The sequence below is a fragment of the Pseudochaenichthys georgianus genome, chromosome 12 (genome assembly GCF_902827115.2).
Source record: "Pseudochaenichthys georgianus chromosome 12, fPseGeo1.2, whole genome shotgun sequence".
NCBI lineage: Eukaryota > Metazoa > Chordata > Actinopteri > Perciformes > Channichthyidae > Pseudochaenichthys > Pseudochaenichthys georgianus.
The window spans coordinates 6,180,835-6,196,963 of NC_047514.1; the positions used below are offsets into that span (position 1 = coordinate 6,180,835).

General features: G+C 41.0%; 1 protein-coding gene across 9 annotated transcripts in view; it reads right to left on the reverse strand.

Moving 5' to 3' along the window:
• vav2 (vav 2 guanine nucleotide exchange factor) overlaps positions 1 to 16,129 on the reverse strand; it is a 211,067-nt gene that overhangs the window by 54,631 nt on the left and 140,307 nt on the right. For all 9 annotated transcript variants that reach the window (XM_034095484.2, XM_034095489.2, XM_034095486.2 and 6 more), the window contains exon 3: positions 2,310 to 2,368. In XM_034095484.2, coding sequence (XP_033951375.1) covers positions 2,310 to 2,368 — 59 coding nt within the window. The remainder of the gene's footprint in view (positions 1 to 2,309; positions 2,369 to 16,129) is intronic.

Here is a 16,129-nt window from a genome sequence, read left to right on the forward strand (position 1 = left end):
ATTGAATATCTGGTTGTGCACAATTTAGCATCATTTTTCAGACCCGGTCTGGAATACTGACAGTGACAGAGACATAAACTAGCGATGCAGGAGAATAGTGAACACACACATCAAAGACCAGATCAATGGGGTTCTACAGAACGTCAATGGACATGCCTATGGCAATGTGACCCAACACAGTGAGGTACTCTCCGGCCATGTTACAACTCAATGGATGGCCTGATGTGCTGTCCATACTTTAATGATCTAAGACTGTGGGGTTATTGTCTGGGAATAGAGATCTCTACCCCGAGGAACTAACGCTAAAACTTCCTTTAAATCACTTTGTAAAACAGTTCTCTTCATTAACTACTTTCTGTAAAGGGACATGGACACCTAACCAATTATGACATTTCACATATCAACCACTCTAAACCCAAAACCTGCCATGGGTTTGGAAACTCGTGGTTTCATAACAAAAAAAAAGTAATACGATTTATTGAAGCCAGAGACTGAAAAAATGCTTGATCTTAGACAAACACATCTTTAAGGAAACATAACATATTCTAATCTTTACACAGTGACATTTCTAGAGAATCTTACTTATGTCTTAAAGAAATTAGTTTTGTTCTCATTTGTTTGAAGAACATGTGGAGTTCCCATTCTCACAAGCTGCCCTCTTTTGAAGGTTTACATACATATAGAAAACATCCTGTAAGACATGGAGGTGCAATTAAATGGTTTCTGTTTGGCCTTTGCAACCTTATTCCTAAAGGTGTTGCATTGGAGGGAACTGCTTGCATGTACAGTATGGGAAGTGTTTAAATGAGAAGCCACAAGCCTGTACACAGTTTACAGGGACTTGAAAGTGAGACAGACACGTTCTGACAGTTCAACGGGTCCTTTGAATGCAGCTGACCTTGCCTTACAAGCAGTATTACTAAGAAGTGGATGAGGAGACCCTTTAGAAAGGTTAACTGGGGTCAGTGAACAACCATATTGTGTAAGTGCTCTGCTGGATAGTAGCAGCCTGTTTGTGTTAGATCATCCACTACATCGACCCATACAGGACATGTGTCATATGCCCATGTGCGCATCCTGTAGCGAAAGCAGTAAGAGGCAGAACGCTCACACAAGGGGGCACACCTCCTACACCAAATGAGAAGGGATATAGGTGTTTATATCATGATGAAAGGTAGACTTCAACAACAACCCTTGGGTTTGTATCAGTCTTTTACATTTTGTGGCAAAAAAAGTAACATTTTAAATGAAAAGAATATTTAGAATGTAGGAAAATCAAGCTCTTTTAGATAATAAATAATGAATTATTACCAATTTCCAAGATAATAATGTAAGGTTAGATCCTTTTGAGAGAATATAGTTTGGTATTGGTATTTGCTAATGGCGCTAATACCCTGGAGCTTAATACATGTTATCTTTGAGACCTTACATAATAAAGTCATAATCATTGATCCCCATGAGGCAGTTGTGTTTTCACATCAACATGCAAAGCAAATAGAGAGGTTAGGGAAACCTTGGGGCTGAAAGCAATTCAATGTTAAGCTCAAGCACATATTAGTAGTTGGTCCAATTACTTAAACAGAAGAGAGTATTAAACTAATACTGTAATATTTCATTTACATTCAGATTTCTGACATTGAAGTAACACAGAATCAGTGTGACTGGCATTGAGGTTGCATATGTTTTCATTTCGACAGCATCGAGCACAAGAGTCAGTGTGGACATGGGGAGCAGTCAGCATGTTGTGTTGTCTTTATTAATGGCAAGGGACGGTCTCTCTGTCACTCTCTCTGTCTCTTTCTCCCACCTCACCCTCCTGGCGCAGCTCCTAATGGGCACACTCCATCTACTCATTACTCAGATGGATAGAATGGCTTTTCATGCGACGCCATTGAGTCACCAAGCGCCAAACTGATTGAGCAAATGAAGAGAAATCAGAAACCCATTCCAGGCCTGATAATTCTCTCAGCTCCAGCATTATCCGTGAGCAATGAGAACCCCTGCCTATAGCATCCTGACTCAGACAGTAGTGTGTGTGATGATCTTCTACTGTACTGCAGCACTGCTTGAGTGACATATGGAAATGTGTTGTTGGTTATTTAGTGGCCTTGCAAGTGGCTAAAAGCTGCAGCTAATGGCCTAAAAATATAAATTGACTTGTAAATGAGCACCAGATGTTAATAGCCACCTCCATCTTAATGCAGGCCCACGAGCAAATGTGGAATACATTCAGCCAAATGGCTTCACAGATACTCTTGAGTGCTTTGGTTGTTCAAATGACAAATGAGAGTTAAAAACGACACACATACCTGATGCCTTTGATTTGTGCAATGCTGTGGTGGGAGATCCTCGACAGAGCGGAGATCACCTGAAACATACAAAGAAAAATACAGATAAACATACAATTCCATGTTGAAAAATATTCAATTTTTCTTCCGCCTTTCTCTTGTCAGTGATAACTTCATTATGCAGTAATATTTCTTGCATTTTATTGTTATTATACTGTATGCAGCACTCCAAGGAAACATTTGGAATGCTGGGAAGATAATGGGATAAAACAAACAAACAAAACAGTAAAATAAGCACAATAAAAACAGTCAGCGACAAATGTATTAATAAGATAAGCAGCATTAACTTTAACAGTAACTACAAGAAAAACCATGAGGGGCCGACCAATAAGAATATAAATAAAAAAATAAAAATAAACACAGTCTAAGGCGAAAATTAACTATAAAAACAACAATAACAATAAAAATCAACTGTAACTACACATTTAACATCAAGGTATCAAAAAGTTAAACGTCTAGGGCAAAACAACTTCATAAGTAACTAAAGATTAAGTCGTCAGATGCAAACAATTAAACAACAACAAAAGTAACACACAGGGTAACAGTCAAAGCACCAATCAACTACAAAAGTAACTACAAAACAAGTCACCCAATGAATGGATGAATATAAACAACAAGAGAGCAGTCACAGGCAACGTTCAGCTACAACAATAACTAGTTAACAAGCCATCAGAAGCAGATAATCATCAACTAACAACAAAAGTAACAAACAAAAAAACAGTCGAAGGCACCAATCAACTACAAAATAAATGAAGTCCACAGAGGAACGGCTATTATCAAACTACTTTGTATGTGCTACCAGTTTAAAGAAAGTGCGTTCATTTTAGTTTAACATTTACTCTTCTTTGGGGCTGATTATCAGACATTACTTGCACGTTTCCTAGCAACCCCTCTTGGGCGTATGCAGTGCCACGAAGGACTGTGTGTAAACACCATGCAGGCCAACATGTTAATGGTGACATTCAAAGACATGTGGTGCACAGTCACGGATGGATGGGTACCACTTTGGATACATTACACAACAACACACATCTAGTGTCCATCCATCTTTTCCTTATTTTACCTAACTTCAAATATTCAATAGTCTGTCAACCCCCCAAACTTCCCCTTTCTACTTTTGTTTTTGTTGTAAAAAAAAGGTTAAATGTGCGCATGTATTTATTTAAGCTGATTTAATGCTGCTTATGAGCCACGCGCAAGTGGCTTTATGGCTGAGGACTACAGATGGCGTGCTTGCAGAGTCTACAGAGGCTAGTTCAGGATGATGAGGGAACCACCTTCAAACTCACACACACACACCAAAATGCAAACCCCGTCTCCTACGCCTCATTACCCTCTCCTGGGTGTATTTCAGCTTGCAATGCCAGATGTCTCCTCGACAGGGAGGAGAAAATTGTTATCTCAACCCCACTTACTCGGCAGGTGTGTCATCCATAGCCTCTCATCAAAGTCCCTCTTGTCGAAACACACAATGCGACCATCTCATCCTTTATGGCATTTAACATTCAAGATGAGCTAATGGCTGTTGTGAAGAGCACACCACCACTTTAGGACTGCGGGGTACTTATGTTGAAGCACTTTTGACCAATTCTCCCTATTCAAGTTGTTCTCATGTTTAACATCACCAGTTGTGGAAAGTGGGGGCACTACATAGGGCACTATTATGGAGTGTGTACACATCACATTCAATTACATCTAACCTCTGAACGAAGGGAAACCTCAACGGGGCTATTGCTCGACAGCATGATAAGAGGTTATTTCACTGTGTCGCTAAATACCCGTGTAATAGGCAGTCATGTTCATGGTTAATGGTTCCAATAAGGGGCCAGTCTACCACTACACACCTCCTTCACATATATTCCAACTGCTCTTATAGAAAACAAAAAGGTAAGAGAGACAAAGAGGGGGATGAGAGCTTGGTAATTTAGCTCAATGTCTGTTTAGCCAACGGTTCGGGTGTTTGATAAATCATGGCGGATACACCCATTGTTCTGCTGGGTGGCATGCTGCCCACCTGGCAATGCTGCAAGGAGGGATCACATATGGCATCAAGTATGATTATATTTTGTCTTATTAGCCGACATTGTCTTTGTGGAAGGGTAACCCACACTAACAATTCTAATTAAAACATAACAAAAGCAAAAGAAAGAAGCAGCTAGATGGATATATTGGTAGATACATAGCAGTTAATATTTGATGCCGGGTACTGGGACCAGATCCGGCTAGACTCAGCCAGGTTCAAAGGATAATGGAGTGTTTGGCTTGGAGCCAGAAAGGGTCGCAGCGGGGCCAAAGCCATGAATGTGCCAAAACCGAGCATGCTAGCGTGACGCTCTAACATCACGGGATGAAGTCTATTACTATTAAATGTCTAGTTTACTTTACATTAAAGAGTTTGTTCTCATTTTGAGTCACAATCTTGCACGGCATAATGTGAAAAATATGTCTCAATACTGCGAGTGCCGTTCGTGACTCTCTGGCATCGGAGAAGAAATGCTAATTTGCAATCTGTCTTCAGGGCAGCTGGGGAAGTAAAAATGTGTTCTCACAATGTGATAAGTGCCTTTAAATTACACGTCTTATTTATCTATTTATGTAGAGCTGCAGTTTCACTACAGACATTCTGTAGTAGGGTAAACGCATGGTATTATTTAGTTTTATCTTAAAGGAATAATACACCTAATAGATACGTAAAAGTTGCGCCTCACACGCCTGGAGGGTGAATGATTTGTTTTACCTTCAACATTTGTTGTGCTTTAAAGTATAAAGGTACCTTTTTAAAGACACTTTTTATGGAGCTGACTTGTGAAAACTGTCTCAAAGTAGACCATCCCTATTCCTCAAAGGTGGCATAGGTTATCAAAGGTTATTCCTGATTGTGCTTTTCTCTCTTTCTGTCTTTCTGTTCCCCTTTCTGCCCCTAACAACATCCCTTCTGATCCTGTGGTTCACTCAAAGCCTCTGAGTCTCTACACATTATTAATTTCCCCTTCATCTAGTTCTCCCTGGGGGTCTTATCGCTGGTGCTAGCCAGCGAATAAAGCTTCTTCCACTCTTCTAGGAATATAGGAAGGACAAGTAACACGTTGGTAGGATAGCTTGGATTTCTAAAGCTCCTCAGCAATATCTTACTTTAATCACCCCCCCCCCCCAACACCCCAACAGCCCCTGGCATTCCCTCACCTACACCTGACCCTTTGACACATGGTATTAGTCAGAGAGCTTCGCTGATGCTTGCTGTTTCTGCATGAGACTGACATGCAACATTTACGATGCATTCACCGCTTAATATGTGTGTGTGTGTGTGTGTGTGTGTGTGTGTGTGTGTGTGTGTGTGTGTGTGTGTGTGTGTGTGGTGTGTGTGTGTGTGTGTGTGTGTGTGTGTGTGTGTGTGTGTGTGTGTGTGTGTGTGTGTGTGTGTGTGTGTGTGTGTGTGTGTGTGTGTGTGTGTGTGTGTGGTGTGTGTGTGTGTGTTAGGATAGGGATGAAGATTGTATCCATGGATTATCTGCAAGGATATGCCAAGTGTTTGCAAACACACACCACCCATACACATCTCCAGATTCCCCACATGTGGGCCCAGCTGGGGCCAAGCGGAGCCTTATGTGACCAGCCAATCAGAAGACCTACTGGGTTACCCTTGGCAATATGGCTAGACTGAATATGCATGGTCATCAATTACAATGTCAAATCAAATGAATCTTGCGGCCATATGCTATTAACGGTAGGAGTGCGGGGGTGTGATTTGATTAAGATCGGAAAACTTGCACGAGAGGGCTATTGACAGTCCATCACAAGCCACACCCCCCACCGCCAGTTCTGTTTATATCTGATGCACTCATGGCGTGATTATATCTCGCACCGCAAATCAATGCATGCGTTGGAAGTCATCCAAAAAAGAGGCTGAGTTAATGAACATTTCATCACATTACTGTTATGCCTTTTCTCTCTCCCTCCCTCTCTCTCCAGGCTCTTCTTCCAACAGCCAACTCCCACAGAGAGTGAGATATTAATGGAGTATTCACACTTTGATAGGACAGCATTGCTCTGCTTATGCCAGCCTGCCAACGTGGTAGGCGCGAAGCGAAAAGGGGCACGGAGCAGGAGAGCCGAGAACAGATGGCTGAGTGGGAACCCTGCGTGCCCAACATCAATAATAGACAGAGGAGGGACGGCGAGTGTGTGTGTGTGTGTGTGTGTGTGTGTGTGTGTGTGTGTGTGTGTGTGTGTGTGTGTGTGTGTGTGTGTGTGTGTGTGTGTGTGTGTGTATCCCACTGTCCTACTGCCTCTGGGAGTGTGTCTTTTTACAAACCTTCTCTTATTCTCAGACTTTTTATTTTATCTCTAGGCTTTCGTCTCTCCCTTTTCATAGTTTCTTTTTTTAGGCACACAATTCACACACATAAATGTATAAAATATTACACATGCAATAAAGCAAAGTAGCTTCCGCTGAAAAAGTACATGTACATAACTTTAATTTGAGTCCACACCCTGAGGGGATATTGATTTATTTAAATTATTCAGCCTTTATTCACACAGGGTGGTCCTACAGATGTGTTCACACTGTGTTGCATAGGTGCTCCGTGGCAAGTGCTACAGAAAAAGTAAACGTTGGTATTTATTAAAACTTTACTTCACTAGGTAAATCCCATTGAGATTAATAATAAAACAATTAAAAAATTCAAGGAAGCCGTGGTCAAAGAAAGTACACGCAAAAATGAAATACACGCCAATATTTTAAGCATATAAAACTAACACATCTTTATTCATTTAATTTAAAGTCTTTGGGAATTATTTGAAAAATGTAAATGCCAAAGGAGTAAAAAGACAAACCCCAATTAATACTTTGAATACAACTTTATTGAATAAAAACCTGAGTATGAAATTAAAGACATACCTGATGATGAAAACTATCCATAGCCATTTAAGATTGATACTCAGGATAGCTGAGCATATAAACTACAATTAAACAGCCATACACAGACTTCTACACTGCTGAATAAAAGTTTAAAACACAGCACAAAGCCATATGCCATGGGATGTCTGAATTCACACACTGCCTCTCTAATGGGTGCTTGCGTAGCTTGTCGAAGACGCAGCATGTGCAGTGCAAAAAACCTCGCATGAATGATTGATTAGTCTCGGGCATAAGCTCGTGTTAAAGTTGCTGAAAGCCATGAGGAGCAGGGGCCTGTGTAAATCCTGATTGCAGTCAGATTGGCACCTGCCTCATGGCACTAAATCCTCTCAAAGCAGACCTTCCAGCTGCTTGATTACAGGGGATTTCACCGCGTATGTCCAGACAAGAAAAAAAAGCTTTCGTGCTGATCTAAAGGAAAAGAGAGAGTGCCGCTGCTGACCCAAAGACCCCATTAAGCATTGGCGAAATGACCGTAAGTCTATAGAGGGCATTCAGCCCACACACAGAATGCCACTGACACGGCACGTCTTGATTGCAATTGAGTGTTAGCTTAACATATTGCTAAAGAGTTTTGTTAAAAAAAGGGCTTTATTTTTCTCATACTGCCTGTGCTGCAGCACCTCTTTTCACCCTCTGTCTGAAACCAGAGCCCAGTCCGCTCTGATTGGTTACTGGCCAGATATGCTGTGATGTGTCAACCGCTTAGAGATGTCCCAGCTCCTTAGTCTATCACGCAGCGGTGAACCGTCAGGGCCTTCAAGGTATTCAGAGAATACCCTGGAACACTCAGATAAAACAAACACAAAATCGATTTAATTATATAAATAAAATGTAATACAATGTATATAAAATGAATAAATGAGAACCGTATCTGTGTTGTTGATCTGTAATATTACAGTGTTACGTTGATTTGTTTGTCCTTCTCGGACCATGCACTACGCATTTCAGTGGTTTTGTGTTAGAAAAGAAAGCAACCAATCAGATATTGTCCTTCAACCAAGGTATTCTACATCCTTGGTAGAATGCCCTGGCCGTTGCACTGAATGAGAGCGTACGTTTGGACTGACAGTTTGATCAACCAATCATATATTGATTTGTAGCCAATGGGCGTATTCTTTCAGAGTTTCCCTCGGTTCCAGGGTATTCTAGAAGGCCCGCTAGTTAACTGGCTCGAGACAGAGGATCTAGATGAATGCCACGAAGCCATTCATGCCGTTTTATTGTTTTTAACGTTGAAATGAAAAGTGCAACAGGTGAAGATGAAGTTGTTGCGGAATTGTTGCGAGTACCCTTTTCAAGACGACAATTCAGTGAAAAGACGGACATTATAACGCCGCGGAGGGGGGGCGGGGGGTGTGTGTGTCTACAGAAGGTCCAGTTGTGATAGACACGGTTCGCCACTGCTATCACATACAATGTGTAAGTGTGTAAGAGCGCTAGCCAATCGAAGCACGAGTGTTACATAGTGATGTTATTATGTTGCGGAGGTAAACAACAGAGTCCAATGGAGGCGTTTCAGGCAGGGGGGGGAGGGGTCTGTGGGAGAGAAACTCCCTCTGGAGGGAACTTTGGGATTTTAGCCTTTGCAGACCATTTACATGCACAAAAACGTACATAACACACTACAGAAAAGGGCGAACCCCAGCGTGATATGTCCTCTTTCACATAAAACTAGTTTTAAAGTTGTGCAGTTATGCTCTTTCTACCACTATCAATATGAATTATTGATGCAAATATATACCGTCAAATCAATTCTGGAGCTTATTTAGCTTTCGGACCTTGCACATTGATTTCATCTTAACCTGTGCTTCTTGAAAGGAACAAGGGCAACCGTGGCTAATATGTGCAAATCGTACTCCATAGATCGCAATGGCCCGGTCAACACCTGCCAATGCCACGCAGCGCTGTCCATGACCTGTCCCATTTCACACTGAATTACCATACATGGGTCTGCTCATTTATGCGTGACTCGTACATGTGTGTATCAGCACGCACCCAGCTGGAACATATTCACATGTGCAGTGCATGAGCGTGTGTCTTTCTGTTATACCACACAGGCATGTGCAGATCAATGGTGCACCGGCCTGTAGAGCAGGCAGTAAGGGTAAAGAGACGTGTCTAGGATGGGGCTTATGGGAAGTCATCCAGGTGTCTAAAGGTCTAGATAAGAGGATGAAGAGGAGAAAAATAGGCAAGAAATAAGCAAGAAGTGAAGCTGGATGTAGCAAAGGCCTGGCAAAGCCTCTTGGAAGAAGACATTGCAAAAGACCAAAGAAAGGGACATAATGTGACACTAATGATTTAACATGATGACTTTGTTCACCAAACCCTAACTCTAACCTTAGTAAGATTACCGTAGACCCCTGGAATGCATCCAACATGGCATTGTACACTCTTTTAACTAAAGCTGAAACTCTGCACTTAAACATCAAGACTCATAGTTCAATTCAACACCCTTTTTTGCTACAGTTTAAAGTAAAAACAAGTAAAAAGGTGCTAACACTGTGTGACTGCGCTGTGCAATGTAGAACAGCAGGAGAGGCCTATATTTACTTTCTACATGCGGAGCAGTTCTTGTCACCATAAAGCAAGCTAAATGGTTTGGTTGACAGGAAATGCTGCTTGAATAGCTGTGCATTACCTCTGAGGACATGTACATGTATGCAGCTTAACTGAATGGCTCATGATTGTTATTCTGATAGCCCAGTTCGTCGCAAAGCTGGTCCATTTATAAAGAATGAGGAGGCGTTGTGTTGAAAGTATCAACATTATGCCTGTGTTCGGGCTCGAGGCTCAGTGGGAAGGTGGGAGGTTTCTGGGAGCGTGGGGGTGGCGGGAGGAACTGGCATATGGTGACTCAGCAGCGGGAGGCGGACGTAGATCCCTCCACTGCTGAGCGGGCGAAAAACTAAGTTCTGGATATGGTTACTGGTGGAAGTATGGATGCTTTTCATTTCATTTCATTTTTATTCGTCCCGCTCATGGTACGCAAAACCAAATGTACAACAATTGCCATAAAACATGACTCCACCATTGAGCGAAAAGGAGCAGGGAGAAGAATAACATCTTATGTGACCTGCCCCTTTCTAAAAAAAACAAATAAATACAAATAGATGTAAAAAAAAAATATATATATATATATATATATATATTGTTATGAAGGGCAGACCAGACCTGCCCTTCATAATAATACTTTTTTATTTTTTTTTATTTTTTTCTTCCACAGCCAGACATAACAGTATCTTAGGATACTAAGAGAAACACACACACACAAAAAAAAAACTTATTTCCCACTTGACGGTTAACAGAAAGAAACAAAACAACACCAACACATCACATGTATAAGGAAAAGAAAGCTGACTGTGGCCTGAACGATTAGATTTATAGGAAGTGTTTGAGATTTGTATGTAAAAAGATTGAATATGTTATTGTATATATCAAGTGGTATGAATTTAGACTTACATATGAAAGATCCTTCACTTGCGGCTTAAAATGTTGGCAGCAAGTTAAATGAAGTAGTGGGAAATAACTTAGAACATTGACTACGGTACTGTACTTGAATTCTAGTTTGTAATACTTTTACAAACTATTATATAAAGGACTAATAAAGGTATTCTGATTCTGATTCTGATGTAGAACTATTTTAAATGCTTGAGTATTTACAAGGTATGCTACTTCTGAATAGTATCCCCCTATATTTTGGAGAGAAGATTGTATTTTTTACTATCAATCAATCAATCAATCAATCAATCAATGTTTATTTATATAGCCCAATATCACAAATGTTACATTTGTCTCAGTGGTCTTCACAGTGTGTACAGAATATCAGTATGACAATACGACACCCTCTGTCCTTAGACCCTCACATCGTACAAGGAAACACTTCCGGAGAAAACCCAGTTTAAAGGGGAAAATGGGAGAAACCTCAGGGAGAGCAACAGAGGAGGGATCCCTCTCCCAGGACGGACAGACGTGCAATAGATGCCGTGTGTAAATTGAAAAGATAATACATTTGCAACATAGGTAGTCCAAATGATTGATTGATTGAATATGTTATTGTATATTATTGTATATACTAGATAAAAAGCTATGGATATCGATATGTGTATGTGCAGTAATAGACGTGTAATCTACACAGTGTATACAAAGGGTTTAAAATGAAAGGAACTTTGGGATTTTACGGTTAACACACTGAAAACCCAAAATAGCATAATAGGGCTCTTAAAATGCTTTTAGTTAGATGATGCTATTCTATGATAACATAATCCTGTGAAAAGAGACGCTAGGATTTTCCTGATAAAACTAATGGAGTTGAACTAATTGAAATGTAAATGTAGGACTTAAAGGGTATTTTCAGACTGTGGCATTTCTATGTTTAATTAAGTAAAGGGTACTTTTTCCCCAACTTGTTAAATGTGTGAGGTTGAACGTCTGTGTTTCCACCCAGAGTTGATATGACCTGTGCATGAGCCCCCTAACAGCAGACGTCAAATATAATCCCATGAAGATTCTTGAGGTGAGAGTTCAATTATATGTTAATAAAAAGCTTGGGTGTTGCAGTGATGTGGTGAATGCGTGGCTGTGAGGAAGCCACATGAAGCCCAAAGGGGTTCAATCAGGGAGGTGAGTAAATAAACTGCTCGAACATTTTGCCTCCTAATCTCCTCCTGCCTGACATGACTACAGGGGCATCACGCCGGGCGCGATGGCAACAGAACAACTTGCATTCACACGTCTTTGAACAGAGCAGCTCTTTAGGGACATGGTGGCAGCTGACAAAACAGCAAACAGTGTGAACAAGTGATGGAGAACAAACCTCGCCTGAAGATGCATTCTTGATCTAAACGGACCCATATTCATTTCACAAAAACAAAGAGGCGGAACGCTGTGCGTGAAATTATCTCGCAATGAGGTGAAAATATGATTGAATGTAGGAGCTGAGCCAACACAAGCACAAATAACAAATGGCTTCAAATTCATCTGTAGGGAACTTTTTCATTGTAAAACCATTACGCAGGGTGGGTTATCACAGGGGCATCTTTTGCTGAAGGTTACCCTGAAGTGAGAAAGAGATCAGTCGTGCAATCTGTCATTTCTCTCTAGCAAAACAGCAGGTCAAATCCTCACACTATTACTCATGATTTCAACACACTGCAGAGAGAAATCAAACCCTTACTCAAAGTGCTGAAAAGGCTCAACCCAAACACAAATAGAGAAGGAAATGAAAAGCATGCATGGGTGTATCGCTCTGTGACAGCATGCGTGTTTTGGTTGGCCCAGTTCTTCAGTGTGTTTGACATTTGCATGCTAAAAGGCCCGGACCTCCCACTGTGATGAACATTTCCAGAGTGTCATGCCATATTTTCATAGTCTTTCATCGGCTGTTATGAATAGTTCAACCTACTGGACCAACTTTGACATTTTAATCAGCGCCACGCGCAAAGGCGTGTACAGGGCGTTTGGTGACAAATGTGTCATTACGAATGTTTTAATGTCATCCTCGGTTAAGTTGAGTCCCGAAATACAAACGGCTGTGTGGAACACGCTCAGGGGGAATTTGGTGCAATGAAGCAACATGTGTCAATTAGGTCAGACAAAGTTTGAGCAATTGGAATCCTAGTTGTTTAAAATGTGGCTTAAAGAAGAAACCTTTATCTGTGGTTTGGAGCCCGATCAATACAGCAGCTAACTTATATAATCTGCTCATATGGAGTCAATACAGATTCTATATGTGCAGTATGTTGGCACACTACTCTCAAGGCTTTCCTGGCATCATTTGATTTGTGTTTTATTCTTTTCAGCCATGCAAGAGGCAGGATTTGAGGGATGGTAATATCAGTTGTGGTTTTCATCACTCCACAGCTATTACTAAATGGTTTGCTGGGAACTTCTGTTGAAACATTCATGGTTTCCAAAGTAGGAAGCGTATCCATTTGGGAATACACTCCATCTTTCTGTAGCTACGGTACAGTAGCTCATAGTTTTCATTTACCCTGTGAAAAACTCTTATATCAATTGACTTGACGTGTTCCGAGCTCTTGTTAGGGAATTCATGGTTGCCAGAGGATGTACCCTAACATTCAATATTTGTGTTGAACATTAGCGAGTTAGAGTTGTACATGATAATTGTGATGATTACTTCACCAAGTCAAGTCAACAACTGTTTGATGTATTGATAGTTGTTGATTCCTTTAATTTTAAGCCACCAAAAAAGCTAAATTTAACATTTGACCAAATACAACTTCCTATTAAGCCTCACATGTTAATTGTTAGCAAGCTAAACAAAGTTATTAGTAAACATCATAACTGTTGTACTGTCGTGATATGAAATATGTCCACTGCTGCTTCTCCAATAAAACAGCATCATCGAATGGATGGTGTTCACAATATCTAAAACATTGTTTTATGCTCCATAGAAATGCATGAACACAATGCATTTGTAATGGTTCTATAATGTAAATGCTTTAAAAAGTTTGTATTTCAAATATCAGCACATACAATTCCCTCTCCTCAAAAGAAAGCAAGGGAACACATCTGTATTTCTTCCACTTTAGGGTGACAGATGATACACTGCTCACCTTTTGTTCTCAGCTTTCAACATGTGCACCTTGAACCCATGCATGTGTTACATGCATTATGTCCTATGCTTACTTGTACACTTGTAACTGCAAGCCGTGCATGGTGTCAATGTTTGAAGCTGCTTGTGAAGCAGCATTTGTTCTCAGCTTGTCAGAGCAATGATTTGTTTCGTTTGCTAGCTGTTTACAGAGCACTTCCGGCCAAGTTGCCATACAACACTGTCTGGCTCACATCTCAACAGCAAACAGATGCTGCCCTCAGCCAATCCATTAGTTATTAAACATCCTGCGCTGCTCTTTTTCAGCTGCGGCGGGCTTACACAGCAAGAAAACAGCAGCAACCACAACAGCAACAGCAAGAATGTAGAGTAATATAGGAGCCGTGATTTACCGCCAATTCCCTCTGGACAACATGTATGCATACATCCAATATTTAGAAAAAGCAATGCAATAATGTTTAAAGTAACCAATTTATTTGCCAAAGGCGCTCAAAAAAAACCTCCAACTTTCCATTTTTCTACAGCACTTTCAGGAAAAGATCTTGTCGAGGGAATTATTATAACACACTCGCTCACAGTGTCCGTTTCTTTTGCAAGCAATAGAAAAACAAAGTCTAACTGTTTTCTCATGGCCTGTACCGCAGACACATGTCATAACATTTAAAATGCTTGAACATGTTTAATGATAGTTTTACAAACCAGAGATGGATATATAAAACAGGCTTTTATTACTATCCTGGGAAAATATCCATCATGAATATCCATTGTGGCCTAGGTTGACTCGATATCTGGCAATTCAATATATATATGTTCCCCAATTCAAAGGAAGTGTCTAACCCATGAGTCATGGAGTTATTATATCATTAATTTCCTCTTCAGACCATTTATCATAGGTTGCACATTCGTGTCTGTTAAGTTGATACACCGTTGAGTCTTTAAAGGCAGAAAGGCAGGGAGAGAATACTTTTTTCGAAATAGACCTTGTCCCAAATTACACAAGTCTATGTTTGTCTATGAAATAGCCCATGATAATAGCATAGTGAGGCCTTTTAAAAACATTGTCTTTGACCCCAACCATGTGTGATAGGGAATATTAATTGATGCCATTACATTGGAGATACAGGGTCATATGATTTGATAAGGTGAGACTGAGGAACTCTTTTGTAAAGCAGTCAAACCAAAACTTGAATACAGAGTTGAATCAAATGTACGTTAAAGCGTCTTGAAATATTGTCTCTGTGATTATAAGGTTGGGTTGGCTGGCCATCTCTGTTTTGATTGGTCAACCGCAAGTGTTACATATTGATGTCATTCTGTTATTGAAGTAAACAAAAGAGTCCAATGGAGGCATTTCTGGCAAGTGGGGGGAGTGGGTGTTTCTCAATGTCAAGGAAGGATGCTCAAGGATGCTACGTCACAACACATCGCGCAGAAAACCCTGAAGAATTATCACTGCACCCGCCTGAGGAATATTCTGATTATGGGAGACCTATGAGACACATGGAGGAGTCTCCACTGCCCGTCACCCCCCCCTGTCAACGCCTTTGAGGATCACCCTCGCCCACCCTCCTGGAGACACATGAAGGAGATACAGAGGGTTGGCACCGATTCCTTCCTGGATTTCAAAGACCAAACTAAGGCGATACGCAGGGCTGGCAGCATGTCCTTTACCCCCGCTCCTCAACGACGCCCACCAAAATCACCGCAGAGACGCGCACCATCTCCCTGACCGTCTTCATCACCGTGCCTACGTCAACCACCTCCCCCCCCTGGCAGCATGTCCTTTACCCCCGCACCATCTCCCCCGTCTCCTGATAAGGATGTGTGTGTACAAAATGCAACAAACTCTTACTGATATGTGATGGGTCCAGGCTCAAGGGCGTATGGCACTCTCAACTCTTTCCAGGACATGCCGGGGCCCTGCCTGCCTATAGCTTTGCCGATATCTGTGTTGATAGGTAATAGATTAAGAGCGGTGAATCATTTTAGAAACAGGAAGCGCTCAAACGTTTGTGTGAGTTTATCTAATTTAGCATTGATTCCATGTCAGCCACAGCTTGTCACAAAAAACATGACTGATAGTGTGTTTAACAAACTTAAACTAGCTTTATTAAATGTCAGGTCTTTGGCAGGAAAAACATTTTTAATCAATGATTTTATCATTCAGCACAATCTCTAGTTTATGTTTTTAACAGAAACTTGGATTGAACAAAATAACAGTGCAGCTGTTCTTATCGAATCAACCCCTCCCAACTTTAGTTGTATGAGTCAGGAAAGAATGCA